We start from the raw sequence: 18,893 nt of genomic DNA on the forward strand, positions 1-18,893 counted from the left end.
ACGACCATTTTTCTGTAGGTAATCTCTTTTTTTCTTTCCTTCTTTTTGCCCACTCCTTCCTCTTTTTTTTTTCTTTTCCTTTCCTGTTAGGTAAGTGTATGCTTTACAAAGCAGATTTTCAAAAAGGCCTTAACTTAATTTAAATGTCCAGCGTTTAAGACTACATCTTCTTTCAACCTTCATCTTAGGAACTTGTACAAGAAAAATGAGAGACTAGCAAACTTCCAAACACGGTAAAACTTACACTTAATTGTTTTCCAAAGTGCTCTCCCACATACGCTTTCACATCAATCCCCTAAGGCCAGGAGAAGCTGGTAGGATGGGTATGACTCTCATCCCCACTTTATAGATGAGGACACTGAGGCTCAGAGAGGCAAAATGACTTTTCCAGGGTGGTGCAGGACTTAGACAGTAGTGGACAGACAATTTAGTTTCTTATTTCTAATTCTCTTCCCACAACACGGTCCTTGCAGCTTCTGAGTCAGCCTGATTGCTTGATTCACACTGAATCAAGACACAGTTTAGAAGCGTAGATGTTTAGAGGAGACAATTAAAGTTTTGACTAAGGGCTTTATTAGGCTGGGAAAATGAATGCCTCCCTTAACCAGAAGACTCCCATAAAGTTCCAAGCACCGAAATACTCCTTATGTACCCCGGCTCAAGTCATGCCCCTTTTACTGAGACTGAAATGCATCCCCCACTTAGCATCTGAAACTCTCACCTGAGAGGAGGCACAGAGCTGGACAAGAGGGAAGGGCAGTGAGCAGGGGGTTGTGGTCAGCGTGGTAGGGATATAGGGTAAGGGAGCAGGTGTGAGCACCATAAGCTTCGCATGCTGACACTGTGCTGCAGAGATGCGAATGGGACAGCCTAGACAGGAAACACATACTGAATAACAACGGAGCGTGCTCGGATTAGAGATGAGCAGGCACATGCCGGGAAGCAGGGGGGCCCGGTTTCTGAAAACTGTCTAGAGGACTATGACATTCTTCCCTGCAGGTCTCACAGGGAAGCATCAAGAGAGAGCAAACGCTGCCCCCTCTCTGTGGGCGCTGCCAACTGGTACCCAAGCAACCACGAGGTTAATTAAAACAATAAAAAACCAGAGAGGGTTAAAATTTTTTTCTGTCTATCCAGCAGGAACACTTATTGGGAAATGGTTTTTCTTTAGTGGTAGCTTCTCAGCTAGATGAATTAGTGGTTTTATGGGCAGCAGAATCAATGTCCCAACCCAGAATAATCAGCAGGCGAAGTGCATCTCCTCGTCCAACAAAGACTTTAGGCCTTGTCAGGACGAACGAAGAAAATAACCAGCAGGAGGATTCATGATCTGTGCAGGCAGCAACAGCAACAGCGGCCAAGCACGTCATTCATCATGTACATCGTATACCACAATCCTGGCAAAAGCGAGGAGCATGAACAAGAGAAAGAAGATGCCAGGCCTGCTCGCAGAGGAGTGCCTGGCTGTGAGAGGGGAGGAATGCCCAGCGTGTATGCCTTTCACTGATGAACTCTCAGAAGCTGGGGCTTTTTCTTTGCTTCATCTGCTCTTCCCAGCAGTGCACATACATGTACACACACACACGCACCCCGAATCACTGTTGCCAGCACTTAACGCTCTCGTGCTTCCAGGCAGGTGAGATGAGCTACAGACAAGAGGGAAAGCCATGCCAGGCGGGTGCTGCCAGCTCCCACCGGCTGCAATCCCCGGGCTCCGGGCCATACTTACTAGTGTCCAAAAGAGGTAAATAGTGAAGAGTGCAACAGTGAGTGCAATCAGTCCGACGGCTTCGAGCCGACTGCTAAAGTGCAGGTGGTCCACAGCGCCCCGCAGGCAGAGCCAGCCCGAGATGGTGGCCAGCGGGGTGATGAACAAGAAGCACACCATGTCTCCAAACAGAGTCCGCTTCTCGTGCTGGGGACCTGGGTTTCTGAGCCACTGCCAGGGGAAGAGAGACAGAGAAAAGCAGGGACAAGGTTAAACACCAGGGAGGGGTGGAGACATGCTACTCTGGAGGTTGTATTTGTCTTCAGCATCTGGAGAAGGCACTTCTGACCTGTTTTGAGATTACGTGGAAGCAGTAAGAGCTCATTCCCAGCCCTGTCCCATCAATAGTAGTGATGATGATAATAGTAATAACAATAAAAGCATCCTTGCTGTAGATGTCCTGCTGGTTTTGAAGAGTTCAGTGATTATTATGAATCACAATGACCCTATGGGGAAGGCAGAGAGAATGTTATCTTTGAAAGGTAATTGAGGTGCAGGAAGCGCTGTAGTGTGCCAGAGCTTTCCTGTGTCGACCCTGGGAATGTGTACAGGAAAGGGTTAACTTAGTATGCCCATGTTGCACCCACATTGCTCAAATCCTGCACATTTCCAACACCTGTTTTTTCTAAGATTGGCTCCTAAGAAAAGAGCTCTGCTGCTGCTGCTACTAAGTCACTTCAGTCGTGTACGACTCTGTGTGACCCCATAGACGGCAGCCCACCAGGCTCCCCCGTCCCTGGGATTCTCCAGGCAAGAACACTGGAGTGGGTTGCCATTTCCTTCTCCAAGGCATGAAAGTGAAAAGTGAAAGGGAAGTTGCTCAGTCGTGTCTGACTCTTCGTGACTCCATGGACGGCAGCCTACCAGGCTCCTCTGTCCATGGGATTTTCCAGGCAAGAGTACTGGAGTGGGGTGCCATCGCCTTCTCCAAAGAAAAGAGCTCTAAATCCTTGTGATAATGTGCCTGATAAGCGTGTTTTTGTATGTCTGAGGCCTTGGGCCACATGGTGCCAGGGTAAGCAGATAGTTTATGCCAATGGTGTGATTTATGTTGAACACCTATTTTTGCTCCAGGGGCTGGAGTCTGAGTAGCTGAGGACTTTCACACGGGCACTGCATATCTTATGTGACTGACCCTAATAAACGCCCTGGACGCATCCATGGTTGATAATGCCTTGCACATGTTGTTATAAACTCCTGCTATAAAAATTAGGGGCATCTGTGTGATATTGCTGGGAACAGACATCTGGGAGCCTGTGTCTAGTTCCTCCTGGACTTTGCCCCAGCACCTTCTGCCTCTGTTGATTTTAATTGGTATCCCTCTGTTGTCATTCATTGTAACCATGAGTATAAGAGCTTTTCTGGGTCTTGTGAGTCCTAGTCAGTCACTGAGGGTGCTCTTGGGGAAGGAGACTCACCTTTACTCCATGAACTCCATAATGCCCCTTCCCTTATATTTTAGGAGCCTAGATCTACTTAGGACTGTCTCTGACATCTTAGACTTCCCTGGTGGCTCAGACAGTGAAGCATCTGCCTACAATGGGTTGATCCCTGGGTTAGGAAGATCCCCTGGAGAAGGAAATGGCAACCCGCTCCAGTACTCTTGCTTGGAAAATCCCATGGATGAAGGAGCCTGGTAGGCTACAGTCCATGGGGTTGCAAAGTAGGACATGACTGAGCGACTTCACTTTCTGACATCTTAATTGTGCTACCATCTTGACTGAACCAATTCCAAAAAGGGTGGGGAAAACATCAGCTTGTTGAAAGACTAGAGATGAGCATTCCCGCAGGATAGGAACAAGGCTGTCCTCCCACTTGGGGAATTACCGAATGTCTGCTGAGATGTTTTCCATAATCCATCTAGGAAAAGTCATGCTTATGTATCGATGTCAGTTATCATATTGGTGACAAGGCCAGGATGCTTTCCTTCAGATTAGCATGGAAACGTGCCCAAGTAATTTCTCATCTCACTACCCCAGCTAGCAATGACAGAGGCCAAGGAGTCCAGAGAAGAATTCAGGTGAGGTGGGAGAGACGCTGGCTGACTGTCTTCCACCTCTTTTCAGGAGCCAGCAGTGCTGTGGGCTGCTGAGAAGTTACCCAAAGGGGCCAGCACAGTGATTCCTTCAAAATCATTGATGGGAGGGAAGGGACCAAGACAGGGGAGATTGGAGAGAAGGAAGGCTATAATCAAGGGCAGACCCAGAAGACATGGGAGCTGCAAAGAGGGCGAGGGAACCAGGAAACAGCTGTGTAGAGGCCAGCAGAAGCCTCAAGAGTGAGCCCAAGAGGTGGAAGCTCAGAGGGACAGAAGGCAGTTTGCTGTTCAAGGAAGGAGCAGACTTTCCTTGAATGTTTGCCTGAGGCAAATAGTAAAGGGCCCCCAAATGCCTAAATTATCCCTTTCCAGTGACAATCCACTTTTTAAATTAATTAAACTTATTTGACTGTGCCAGGTCTTAGTTGTAGCACGCACAACCTTTGGTTGTGGCATGGGGGATCAAGTTCCCTGACCAGGGATCAAACCCTGGCCCCTTGTATTGGGAGTGCAGAGTCTTAGGCACTGGACCACCAAGGAACTCCCTGACATTCCACTTTAAAAACGGCCGAGACGCTGAAAGAAGTCACCTCAGTTCAAAAGTGGACCTGGATAAATATTAAAACATAGATAATGGGGAGTTGGCTTGTCTGTGAACATAAACAGTGTTATAGAATTTAATACAAATACCAAAATGATCAAGTGCAAACAGTAGTAACCTCACTACGTGTTGTCATGCTACCTCAGACGTCTCAGCAGCTTCAAAGAAATTCAAAGAGCTGTTAGTAATTAATGTTTTCTTATCTAAATACTGGCAATATTTCTGTGAAGTGGAGAGTAGCAACGAGATATTGTTATCCCTACTTTACAGAGGCTCAGGAAGGGAGAGTGACTGCTCCGGGTCATACTGAGAGGGGATCAGGGTCTCTCCACTCTTGTTCAGATGTCCTGCCAGTGAAATATTTAAAAACCGAAGTGGCAACGCATTCAGAAATCCAGATGCTTAAACACTAGTGCTGACCTAGCAGCAACCTGACTCCCCCCGTAGCTTAGATTTTCCCAGGAAGTAGATCTGGGAAGCTGGCCTGTTTTTCTCTGTGCCCCCACTTCCTGGAACATAGTAGTTTCTCAATAAATTTGCGACAGGTGCACAGACAAACTTACTTCATTGACTAAGACCCCCCTGCACCTCCCCAGTTTCTGTTCTGGGAATTCTGAACATGTTTTATGAAACCTAACTTAGCACTTTATGCAGCAGAAGGCAATGGCAACCCACTCCAGTACTCTTGCCTGGAAAATCCCATGGACCAGGCTGCAGTGCATGGGGTCGCTATGAGTTGGCATGACTGAGCACCTTCACTTTCACTTTTCACTTTCATGCATTGGAGAAGGAAATGGCAACCCACTCCAGTGTTCTTGCCTGGAGAATCCCAGGGACGGGGGAGCCTGGTGGGCTGCCGTCTATGGGGTCGCAGAGTCGGACACGATTAAAGCGACTTAGCAGCAGCAGTGGCACTTTATGTGGCCCTTGACACTGCTCACTGAAATGACTCAGGTATGCAAGGAGGTGATTATGAATCACTGCAGAACTCTGCCTGATGCACAATAAACTGCAGAGGCAAACTAGAAATTCCTATTGTTCCCACTTTCCTACTTTCTAATTGTTCTTTGACCTTCTATATTCCTAAAAAATTTCCGGGTCATTTTTTATGTCTATGACCACCAGGACCTGGATTCTGCATATTATTAACACTGTATGTGTGTGTGTGTGTGTATATATATATATATATATTTTTTTTTTTTGCTCACTTTACTCTTTGTATTATTTGAGTCGTGTTTAGGTATGAAGTTCTTTTTTTTAAATCAACTACTTAACTGATTTTTGGCTTTGCTGGGTCTTTGCTGCTGCACTCGGGCTTTCGCTAGTTTCGGCAAGCGGGGGCTAATCTCTGGTTGTGGTGGTGCGCAACCTTCTCATGTGGCGGCTTCTCTTGTTGGGGAGCGCAGGCGCTAGGCACGCAGGCTTCAGGAGTTGCGGCACGCGGGCTCAGTAGTTGTGGCCCATTGGCTTAGTTGCTCCGAGGCATGTGGGATCTTCCCAAACCAGGGATTGAACCCATGACCCCTTCTTTGGCGGGCAGGTTCTTAACCACTAGACCACCAGGGAAGCCTAGTATGAAGTTCTTCAAATAGGTACTGTTATGTTAAAATCTGTGACTTCTTCAGAATCCTAAGTATAATTTATCTCTCACAAATGCAGGCCCGTGAATAAGACCACTAGCAATATCTGTTGTTGAGGAAAAATTCGCCTTGTGCCACGGTAAGACCCTCTACCAGTGTGTCCAAAAAGTTGATACAGGATATTTAAACAGGGTTTGTAACAGAGAGAATGTGATTTTGCCTCAAGTTCCAGCAATAGAGGATTGTCTAAATACAATATGGAATTTTCTTAAAACAGACTTCTATGGAGTAATCTCAAGTGATAACATATTTTGTATTTACTGACATGATATATTGTTGAACAAGAAAAGAATCCTACTAGACAGAATTACAGTATGATCCTATATATGTAGTGATGAACATTTATACTTATATAGATGTAGTGAATTTACATAGACAAAGACCAGAAGGATCCTAGCAAAACAGTTGCTGTTCTTGGTAGTGGAATCAGAATGGTCTTTAACTTTTTTCCTTTTTGTATGTATATTTATGTTTTTCTAAAATGAACATGGATTACCTGTACAGTTGTGTACAAAACATTCAGAGAGAGAGAGGAAAGGGGGGGGGGTGGAGGGAGAGAGATGAAGAGAGAGGAGGAAGTCAGGCGAGGCAGGTGTTTAGAACACAGCAAACTAAAGCAATAAAATAACCTATTACTGAGTCAAGGCTGGGGCAAGCCAGTGCTAGATATTTGGAGTTTTTTGTGCAATAGCTCATTGAGTCTTCACAATAACCCTGTGAGGATTCCTAACATTCTCCCCATGTTACAGATACAAACACTGGGGAACAGAATTTAGCAATGTACCTAACGATAGGTAGCAAGGGTTGAGATTGAAACCAGCCTCACTGGTCTGATCCTTGCTTTCCATATTTATGTTTTCTTTCTGCACCAAGTGATATTTGCATGTGTGCATGAATGAGTGTGTGTGTATGTGTATACACCTGCAAGTGCACACATGAGATGTTTTGCAGATTTTCGGCTAGGTGGGATATGGTAAGTTCTGCTGTTTTCTTGGTACATCACGTAACTGAATGGTTGGCTGGCCAGATGTTATCATGGTAACTTTATAAAATTTGCTTAGGCTGCTGTTCTGTTCTATGTTAATTCTTTTACCACACTACAACATTCTGGGTGTTTAATCTCAGCTACATTATCATGCATTTTAGCTTAATTCATAATAGCCAAAAGATTGATCTCAACTATTGTTCAATTGCATCTTTTGCTTTTTATATGTCTTCTGCCTCTCTCTTACCAGTTGTACTTATTTAACATGAAGTATTATCCCTATGTGTAGTAGCATCTTTGTGTCCCAAACATTCAGTACAGAGCAGACAGAGGCAGAACGGCAGGTTTGTTTGTATGCCCAGTCTTCCCACTGACTTGAGGTGGCCCTTACCTTTATATCACTGGCATTTCATAGCACATTCAGCATTCGGAGGCTGAATGAATGACAGTAACTTATGTTTACATGTTAACTCAGATCTTACAATATGTCAAGCACTATCATATCTGCTACATGTAGTAATTTATCCACTCTTCAATAACCTTTGAAAGAGGTACCATTATTAACATTAGTATTTTATATTAATAGGGAAACTGAGGCATGCAGAAATTAAATAAGTTATAGAAGTTTGACCTTGTCTTGATCTACGTAGTCTAGCTCCAAAGCTTGTGCTCCTATTGTCCATTCTCAAAAAATAAAAAAGGTTGGGGTGTAGGAAGGGTGCGTGGATAAAGGGGAGAGGGGGAAGAGGTCTGCGCCTTAACTGGTTCTATTACTGCAAGAAGGAATATTTACCTATGGTTCCCCTGGTGTACTCAGTCATGTCTGACTCTTTGTGATCTTGTGCACTGTGGCCCACCAGGCTCCTCTGTCCATGGGATTTTCTAGGCAAGAATATTGGAGTGGGTTGCCATTTCCTTCTCCATGGTTCCCCTGGAGTGAAATACCAACTAATTTATCCTGCTGCTTGTGGACAGTTTTTGTAGCTAAATAATCACCTTTTTTTTTTTTTGAGGGGTGTCTGTGCAGCTTGTGGGATCTTCGTTCCCCAACCAGAGATTGCACCTGGGGCTCTTGCAGTGAAAGCTTGGAGTGAAACCACTGGAGAGCCAGGAAATTCCCTAAAATGTCATTCTTAAAGACTCTTTAGTTGGACCTTAGTCCTCAGCTTGTACTTGGTGGTTAGTTGTATTTTTAAGAGCAGAGGTCAGTGATGGAGAATGCTCATTTGTATGGCCTCTTTTGCCTTGGCAGGCCCACCTACATGGCTGCCAGGGGATATGTGGGCAGCCAGGGGCACCTTCCTGACTTTTGTTCTCTGATTCCATCATAAAGCAGAGAGATTGTACTGTTGAAAGCCCTAGCAGTGAGCTGGCTTTTTTTTTTTTTTTTTTTGGTGGGGCTCTCATTCCAATCATTGGCTTGTTCCCAAGTGGTGAGATTAATCCACTCTTGGAAATAGGTACAAAAGTCAACCAAACAACCAACCAAATGAAACACAACAGAAACCTCCACGGTAATAAGCAGTGTAGGGCCCGAGACAGCAGAGGGAACTGAAGCAGCAATTCCACTGCCAGGGACACAGTGTCATTCACTGGCTGTAAATGGATATCCAAGCTGAGCCAGGCACTAGTGGTTATTTGCAAGGTGGGTTAACTGTTGGTTCAGTTCTAATTACAGTGTCAATTTGTTAAATCCCTTACTGCTGGGGAGGAGTGAGGGGGTGCAGTGCTGCAGGACATTAGATTCTGCCTCCCAGACTCTGAGTTAATCGGCTTTAATCCCCAAGGTGGACAGGACATTTTGCAGGTCAGTTTGTACTGGAACCAGATTACACTCTGGTGGCTAATAGCTCCGATCGATTACAACCTTCCCCATGAATCTCCTTAATGAGAAACCATCATGAAAATGAAAGAAACTGATAGGAGGGATAATAACCGATAGAACCATAACAAATTTATAGGGTAGAAAAACAGAAAAAAGAATGCCTGATCTCAGAATGTTTACTCACTTGGGTTTATCTGCCAGAGTGTCTCCTGTTAATCTGACACTTGGTAGAGTTATTCACCAAGTGCTTGCCTTTCTTGGAACGAGGCTTCTTCTTGAAGCCCAACACAACACAGCCTGCACTGAGCTGTCTGGCTTGCCCAGAGAGCTGCGATGGGAAAGGGGCAGTGCAAAGATCAGAAGACATGTGACAGGTCCTCGGCATAATTTAGAACTGAAGATGAAACTAAAAAATCACACATTTCAGTTAACTTGAAACATATCAGAAAACAAAAGCAAACAAACTCCCACCAGTGTTTTAAGTCCCTGAACTTTGCAGTCTGTCAGTGAATTTCCAGGACAGTTGAAGCTGCTTAGAAGGATATTCTGACTCCGGGGAAGCTAAGGAGATGCTCGCTTCAAATGTCCATCAACCCCGGCTGCAAGCAATGCACCTCAAACGAAAACTTCGTAGATGATTTGCTCATGACCCGAAATGCCAATCTCCAGCCTTGGCCTCTCTCCAAAGCTCCAGATGTGTATATTTAGCAGGCCACTCCACAGCTCCACTTACATGACTAGTAGACAACTCAAACTCCCTAGACCACTGGGGAAGTCCCCAAAGCTGAACACTTGATTAAGCATGGATGTCATCAACAAAAGAGTCCAAAATGCAGTACTTGGAAGCAATCTCAAAAAGGACAGAATGATCTCTGTTCGTTTCCAAGGCAAACCATTCAGTATCATGGTAATCCAAGTCTATGCCCCGACCAGTAATGCTGAAGAAGCTGAAGTTGAATGGTTCTATGAAGACCTACAAGACCTTTTAGAACTAACCCCCCAAAAAGATGTACTTTTCATTATAGGGGACTGGAATGCACAAGTAGGAAGTCAAGAAACACCTGGAGTAACAGGCAAATTTGGCCTTGGAGAACAGAATGAAGCAGGGCAAAGGCTAACAGAGTTCTGCCAAGAGAACGCACTGGTCATAGCAAACACTCTCTTCCAAGAACACAAGAGAAGACTCTACACATGGACATCACCAGATAGTCAATACTGAAATCAGACTGATTATATTCTTTGCAGCCAAAGATGGAGAAGCTGTATACAGTCAGCAAAAACAAGACTGGGAGCTGACTGTGGCTCAGATCATGAACTCCTTATGCCAGATTCCGACTTAAATTGAAGAAAGTGGGGAAAACCACTTGACCATTCAGGTATGACCTAAATCAAATCCCTTATGAGTATACTCTGGAAGTGAGAAATAGATTTAAGGGACTAGATCTGATAGACAGAGTGCCTGATGAACTATGGACGGAGGTTTGTGATATTGTACAGGAGACAGGGAGCAAGACCATCCCCAAGAAAAATAAATGTAAAAAAGCAAAATGGCTGTCTGAGGAGGACTTACAAATAGCTGTGAAAAGAAGAGAGGTGAAAGGCAAAGAAGGAAATACCTTCAGAAGGATATACCCATCTGAATGCAGAGTTCCAAAGAATAGCACGGAGAGATAAGAAAGCCTTCCTCAGTGATCAGTGCAAAGAAATAGAGGAAAACAAAGAATGGGAAAGACTAGAGATCTCTTCAAGAAAATTAGAGATACCAAGGGAACATTTCATGCAAAGATGGGCTCGATAAAGGACAGAAATGGTATGGACCTAACAGAAGCAGAAGATATTAAGAAGAGGTGGCAAGCATACACAGAAGAACTGTACAAAAGGGATCTTCATGACCCAGATAACCACAGTGGTGTGATCACTCACACTCGTCTAGAGCCAGACATCCTAGAATGTGAAGTCAGGTGGGCATTAGGAAGCATCACTACGAATAAAGCTAGTGGAGGTGATGGAATTCCAGTTGAGCTATTTCAAATCCTGAAAGAGGATGCTGTGAAAGTGCTGCACTCAATATGCCAGCAAATTTGGAAAACTCAGCAGTGGCCACAGGACTGGAAAAGGTCAGTTTTCATTCCAATCCCAAGAAAGGCAATGCTAAAGAATGCTCAAACTACCACACAATTGCACTCATCTCACACGCTAGTAAAGTAATGCTCAAAATTCTCCAAGCCAGGCTTCAGCAATACGTGAACCGTGAACTTCCAGATGTTCAAGCTGGTTTTAGAAAAGGTAGAGGAACCAGAGATCAAATTGCTAACATCTGCTGGACCACGGAAAAAGCAAGAGAGTTCCAGAGAAACATCTATTTCTGCTTTACTGACTATGCCAAAGCCTTTGACTGTGTGGATCACAATAAACTGGAAAATTCCTCAGGAGATGGGAATACCAGAGCACCTGACATGCCTCTTGAGAAACCTATATGCAGGTCAGGAAGCAACAGTTAGAACTGGCCATGGAACAACAGACTGGATTCAAATAGGAAAAGGAGTACATCAAGGCTCTATGTTGTCACCCTGCTTCTTTAACTTATATGCAGAGTACATCATGAGAAATGCTGGGCTGGATGAAGCACAAGCTGGAATCAAGATGGCCAGGAGAAATATCAATCACCTCAGATATGCAGATGACACCACCCTTATGGCAGAAAGTGAAGAAGAACTAAAGAGCCTCTTGATGAAAGTGAAAGAGGAGAGTGAAAAAGTTGGCTTAAAGCTCAACATTCAGAAAATGAAGATCATGGCATCTGGTTCCGTCACTTCATGGCAAATAGATGGGGAAACAGTGGGAACAGTGTCTGACTTTATTTTTCTGGGCTCCAAAATCACTGCGGATGGTGACTGCAGCCATGAAATTAAAAGACGCTTGCTCCTTGGAAGAAAAGTTATGACCAACCTAGACAGCATATTAAAAAGGAGTGACATTACTTTTCCAACAAAGGTCCATTTAGTCAAGATATGGTTTTTCCAGTGGTCATGTATGGTTGTGAGAGTTGGACTATAAAGAAAGCTGAGTGCTGAAGAATTGACGCTTTTGAACTGTGGTGTTGGAGAAGACTCTTGAGAGTCCCTTGGACTGCAAGGAGATCCAACCAGTCTATTCTAAAGGAGATCAGTCCTGGGTGTTCACTGGAGGGATTGCTGTTGAAGGTGAAACTCCAATACTTTGGTCACCTGATGTGCAGAGCTGACTCATTTGAAAAGACCCTGATGCTGGGAAAGATTGAGGGTGGGAGGAGAAGGGGACGACAGAGGATGAGATAGTTGGATGGCATCACTGATTCAATGGACATGGGTTTGGGTGGACTACGGGAGTTGGTGATGGACAGGGAGGCCTTGTGTGCTTCAGTTCATGGGGTCATAAAGAGTCAGACACGACTGAGCGACTGAACTGAACACCACCTTTCTTTTCTGTAAGGCTCCCTAAGGAAATGACATGACCAACCCCCCGCTGCTTCATTAATCCTGCTTCCTCTCTTGTCATACCCTGCAAATCTAGTTCTTCTGCAGGCCCCGTCAAAACTTCAACACACATCTGGAATCTCTGCTCCTCTCTCCATCTCCATTGCTGCCATCCCCAGGCCTCCATCACCTCTTACTTGGGAGGCAATTGCATTCCTGCTTCCATCCTGGTCACCTTCTCGTCCAAATCCAAAACAGCAGTCAGAGTGGCCTTGTAATTACATAAATCAGACCATGTTGCTCCTTTGCTTAAAATTCTCCGATGCTTAGAATAAAACTCTGCCCTTCCTCTGTGTGTCTCCCCTGCCTTCCTCTGTGTGTCTCCTATAACCTCTCCCATTTCATTTCCAAATTTATACGTGGCTATTCCCATAAGGGGAACAGGCTCTGCCCATATTCTTGCATGGTTGGCTCCTTCTCATCACTTAGTTAAAAAATACTCCTTGCACCTCTGAGCATTACCTGGCTATATTTTCTACAGAGTGCATGACACTGTGAAATGATGCTGTTTATCTATTTATCTGATTGCTTGTTTATTTTTTTGCTCCCCACTTCAATGAGAGCTCCATGATGGTAGCACTTCATTTTTGTTCATTCTTGTATGCCTTGATCCAAGAACAGTACTGGAACATAGTAGACACTTCATGAAAATGAATGAATAAACATCTGAGATGCCAGTGGCCCTGACTAGAAATGACCCTACAGTATGTTAAACTAATTAAATCAGTCAGCGAGAAGAAACTCTGTTGGCTGGTAAACATCAAGTCCTGAAGTTCACTGCTTTTAGCCTATTAGTTTGGAGATAGAATTCCTTATAACACTCCTTTTCGGTTGCCAAGATAATATCTACAGTGTTTTGTCGCTACAAGGTGAAAAATCCTGTAGATTCTGTTCAAGTCATCTTTTTACCCTAAGATGTAAATAATCATGAAATATCATCTATTTTTCTATACGTCATGAAATAGCATGAGAAATCCAGTAAATTATTCAAGGTCCTTTGTACTGTTTTAGTCACAGTTACTGTCTTATTTTTTTTTTCTAGAAAAAAAGTACTTTGAAATATATGAGAAAAAGACAATACCAAGTGTCCATGTAAAAATTATACAACTTGAATTCAACTAAAAATAGGTGCCCAGTGCCTATTATGTGCCAGGTATTTTTACTGAATTTAATGACACCAGATGGTGGTGTTATTCCCATTTTGAATTGGGTTATTAAGCGTCAGTGAGGTTAAATGACTTGTTCAAGGTTACACGGTGGAGGAGCCAGTATTTGAAATCTCCAGCTGACTGTTCTTTCATACCTCCCCTTCAGCTTGTTTCTGTGCCACAGAAAGCCTTGACCCTCATTTTTGTTTGCTCCCACAATGAGTAAGGTTGGAGAAGCAGCACTGAGCAGCAATAAAACATGGGATTCGAAGCAGGAGACAGGACCCTGCTTCCACGTGTATCTTCTTGGTTCCCCCTTATGCTGTGTGAACTTCATTAAGTTCCATCACCTTTCTGGGGGAGTGACAATGGGAGTCTCCCTCCAAGGAGTAAGGATGGTCCAGCTTTGAGGGGATGGGGACCACCTCTCGCTAGTTGTCTTAACGTCCCACTTTTGTTCAAAACATGAGGTCCAACTGTAGAGTGGCTATGTCATCTCTCAGCCCTACTCTCTTCTGAGCTCCAGGCTCGTGGATCCCACCGCGCACTGAATTTCTCTGCATTCGTGTAACAAACATCTCACCCTTCCCCAGGTCCACAGTGCAACCCTGGACTCACCACCACCGCAACGTGCCCACAGACTGACTCCAGTTCCTCTCCCAGGAGGCTCCACCCCAGTTCGCGGCAACACCGACCCCCACAGGCTCCTGCAGACAACCTCCACCTCATTCTCATTCTCCCTTCCTCATTCCCTGCTCCCTCTACCCAACCTGTCAGCAGATGCTGACGTTTTGGAACACATCTCGACACATTCACATCTCTCTCTCTAGGGCCACGACTCTTTACCAAGCCACCCTCACCTTTCACTTGAACCATGTGATAGTCACTTCACTCTTCTCGTCCTGTTACCCTGGAATCCAGGTTCTCTATAAAAAGCAGCAAGCTCACATCACTTCTCTTGCTTAAAACTCCCCGGTGGGTCCCCATTGCACTGAGTCTAATGCCTTGCTGTAGCTACCAAGCCTGCGTGTTGTAGCCCCACTGTGTGTACCCTGGGCTCTACAGACCCCAAGGGGTCCAAGGATATGACTCATGGGATCTGTGATTGTACAGTGGGGGGGAAATCACATCTTTATTTTCACAGCCTATGCAGAAAATCTCAGTGACTGTCACCTACAGAAACCACAGATATCTCACACTAAAACTGTTGCAGATATCTTGACAAATTATACTTCATAGTCATTAGATCTGCTACAAAACGCGTTAAAGCAGCATCTATATTTTATGCCACAGTTTTGTCTTTTAAATATTTTTATAGCTGTATTATAATGTAATTGGCTTTCTTTGCATTCCTATGTATTTTATCTTGTGTGTGTTAGTCACTTCAGTCGGGTCCGACTCTTTGCGATCCTATGGACTACAGCTCACCAGGCTCCTCTGACCAGGGGGTTCTCCAGGCAAGAATACTGGCCCTCCTCCAGGGGATCGTCCAGACCCAGGGATTGAACCCATGTCTCTTAGGTCTCCTGCATTGCCAGGCAGTTTCTTTACCACTAGCACCATTTGGGAAGGCCTGTATTTTACGTGATGAAAAACATGATTCTGAAAAGAGATCCACAGGCAGACTGGATCTGCCTATGGGATCCGTGACAGAAAAGTTGAAGCACCTTGAAACCTAGCTCCTTTGACTCCTCAAACAGTGCTCCTTTGCAGTGTTTTTTTTTTTTTTTTCCTGTATCAGAAATACTCAGCTGGCCTGGCTCAGCACCTTTGCAGTGGCTGCTCTTTCTGCCTGCCACTCTTCCCACATCTAGTTCCTTCTCATGGGCCATCCCTCTGTTCACACATCACCTCTTCAGAAAGGCCTTCACAAACCCCCAAATTCCTTCTCCTCAGTCATTCTGTAACATAACAGCTTTTTTCTTCCTTCATAACTTGCATCACCATCAGAACTAATCTTTTGATTTACTTGTTTTTTCCGTCATTCTTTCTAGCAGGTAAACTCTGTTAGTACAGTGTTCTGGCCTGTTCACAGTTATATCCCATTTTCTAAAATATTTGTGTTTGATAAATGTTAGTTGAAGAAATACATAAATCCTTCTTAACTTGGTGATCGCTTTGAGTAGAAGTCAGAGTTTAACTGAAATATATACACACATATATAAAATCACTCCCCATGACTCTTCGGATCAAATCCAGTTAAGTAATTTTTGTCCCAGACACATGCTTAGCAGTTGTTCTGGCCTTCACAGCTGTGAATTGGCTGAAGTATACATCATATTCAAGGACACCCTAGAGATCTGGGATGCTCCCTGGAGGACTCAGGCCAATAAGTCAATTAAAGGGCTATCATGCTCCATAAATACTATATTTGTGTCTGGAACATTATAATTTGGCTTCAGCATTATTTGAACAACTGCTACACACACTCACACCAATGGTTTGAAATTTTCCAGAGATAAGATTAGCAGCATAGCAGGATTAGATGGCAAAATAATTCTGTATATTCACTTGAAATTCCAGCTATAAGTAAAATGGGGAGTCATTTTTCTCTATTTTATATCACTGTGTGTAGAAGTGATCACAGCCAAATGCAGATTGTTTATCCAAAATACAAGAAGATACTGCAGAATTATGTGGCATATGTGGTCCATATAAAGCCAGAAACACAAGATGAGATAAACAACCAAGAAAGCAGGAAGAGCAAGAAAACAGAAATTTGCAGATGAAATTAATAAAAAGCATAGGGCCAACAATAAAAATGATTACTCTGGAAGACAGTGGTTTTATACTGTGTAATCTGTTACAAATAGGACACATACAGAAGCTCCAAGTTCCTGGAGCTCTTATGGGACCCCTGGCCCTCCAGCTGGTGAAGTTGCTGCCATCTAACACCCCTTCTGCTGGCCTGTGGTTGGAGCCCAGGATTCTGGAGCTTTAAATAATTACTTCCAAGAGAAAGACAGGATCACAGAGTAAATGGTACCATGACAGGGTACCAAGTAAGAACCCTCAGTGGAACACTGGACAAAGTATGAGAATATGATAAATTACATGCATAAGAATAATAAATACCTATTTTGTGAATCAGGGATGTTTAAAGGAATACAGAGGGAGAAATCAAATTTACATGCAGATCCTCAAAATGGGACCACATTGAAAAAACCGGTAGTGAAAAACCCTCATGTATTAAGACTATGAGTATGAAAACGCTTCCAAGCAGAGTGTGGTGGAGGAATTTCAATGACATGTGATCCATGTGCAAAATAAAGGATAGAATAGACATTCTCACCAGGACCATATATTCCCAAAGTCAGCAAGGATGGGAACACTTTGAGAAGAGGAACTCTCTGCTGGATGGATGACTGTGAGAAGAGAGGAACTTCCAGATTCACAGTGCTTACAGTCCAGGGTTTTGCTGCCAAAAAGTTCCCCAAATATTCAGGGCCTGTCTGATCTTGCTGACATTGGACACATCCTAGCAACCAATGGATCTGGAATCCTTCAAGGCTCCACTCGAGACAATGGCTTAAGTTTACAAGTTGCAGTATTTGGCGGGAACTCTTTATTTTTGTTTGGCACTCTTGCCCTCAAATTTCAAAGGGAGCCCACCAGCCCACAATCCAGATTGTGCTACGAATACCATGCTCATGTTATCTAAGTTTTTCATGATTTGTAAGATTTCAGACATGCTCTTCCTTAGCCTCCTCACATCCAAATGAAAAAGTCTCCCTCTTTCTGTCCAGGCCACCCCGGTCACCTGTTCTTCTGGCTCCCTTGGATTCTTCAGGGGGCTTCCCAGGTGGCGCAGTGGTAAAGAACCCACCTGCCAATGCAGGAGACGTGTGGGAGACTTGGGTTTCATCCCTGGGTGGGGAAGATCCCCTGGAGGAGGGCATGGCAACCCACTCCAGTATTCTTGCCTGAAAAATACCATGGACAAGAGGAACCTGGTGGGCTACAGTCCATGGGGTCGCAGAGAGTCGCACATGACTGAACACACACACATTGGACTTTTCAGATATCCTTCATTAGGAACGGGTCCCAGAATATCAGACCACCAAGTGAAAATACACCACAGTGTTACCTGAGGGGAGGGTGCCAGTTTCCTCTTTTGGCATGAGTTGTTTTGATTATGTTCAGTGTTCGCAGACCATTTTGCTACAAATCTCTCATGGCTGCCTTCAAGGAGTAGTGGCAATGGCTGGAGGTCAGGGGTCGTGACATCAGGGACTGGCGTTTACAGAAGGCCAAGCAGGAGACCGGCTGGAAGGACACAACTGCTGTCTGGGGGAAAGCTCGGCCCCAACCAGGGGACATTTCTAGCTTGAGTGACCCTGAGACACGTGTCCTTGTGGCAGAACCAAGCCAACCACCGGAGAACCCAAGTTAATAACCAGCCCAGTGCTGTATGTGGGCAGAACTGAATCAGCAGCTGTCCCTTTAACACTAGCAAGTCATATCCACTATTGTGGATATCCTTAGAATTATAATGTGGCCTGCTCACAGAAGAAGGAATTTGCAGTGAAGCAATGAGAAGTTTCCCTTTTAAGGGTGCAAGAGACGCTTTCGGACAGTCTACATGTTCCCTTGCAGCCTATGTTACTGTTTGTGTAGGTCAAGGATGTTTGACCCTGGGCACAGGACTTCAGAAAATCTGTGACCCCTTTGTGACTTTATGTGAACACTGGGTGTCTGTGCATTTCAGGGGAGAGAATTCAAGCCTTGATCCTATTTTCAAACATGACTGAGGGGAAGCAGTGCTGTTCCAGAGCATTTTCCTAAACTGTCTCAAGACTCTCTTTGGTCTGGTCCAGCTTTCTGAGCTTTGATAAATTTCAGAATATGGGCAGCAGGATGTTGATTCCCTTCTGAGAATCCATATGGACTATCCATATCTCCTTAGACCTGGACTTAAGACAAAAATCAACCTAGGGCACAAGCTGTGATATTTAAAAAATAAATCGTGTGGTTGTAGGGCAGCAGAATCATGAAAACATCTAAATTAAAAGGCTTAAGGGAAAAAAAAAAAGACTTTTACTGGACAAAGGTGGCAAAATTTCAGACAACATAAAGTCAATGCATAATTATTTCTTCTCAATAAAAGTGAACAGAGTTTCATCACATAAATTGTGATAGGGAAAAGGCAAAACTTTACGAGGGGAATAAACCATCCACATCTCTGTGTCACTTTCTTCCTTTCGAAAATGGAAAAGGTTGGGGACTTTTCTGGTGGTCCAGTGATTAAGAATCCACCTTCCAAAGCAGGGGATGCAGGTTTGACCCCACATGCTGTGGGTCAATTAAGCCTGCACAGTGCAACTACTGAACCTGTGTGCCACAATGAAGACCCAGTGCAGCCAAAAAAAAAAA

General features: G+C 44.3%; 1 protein-coding gene across 2 annotated transcripts in view; it reads right to left on the bottom strand.

Annotated features, from left to right (window-relative positions):
- The window catches only part of MARCH3 (membrane associated ring-CH-type finger 3), a 155,051-nt gene that overhangs the window by 5,428 nt on the left and 130,730 nt on the right, over positions 1-18,893 (bottom strand). For both annotated transcript variants that reach the window (XM_018050700.1, XM_005682688.3), the window contains one exon: positions 1,730-1,939. In XM_018050700.1, the coding sequence (XP_017906189.1) occupies positions 1,730-1,939 (210 nt within the window). The remainder of the gene's footprint in view (positions 1-1,729; positions 1,940-18,893) is intronic.

The sequence above is a fragment of the Capra hircus genome, chromosome 7 (genome assembly GCF_001704415.2).
Source record: "Capra hircus breed San Clemente chromosome 7, ASM170441v1, whole genome shotgun sequence".
NCBI lineage: Eukaryota > Metazoa > Chordata > Mammalia > Artiodactyla > Bovidae > Capra > Capra hircus.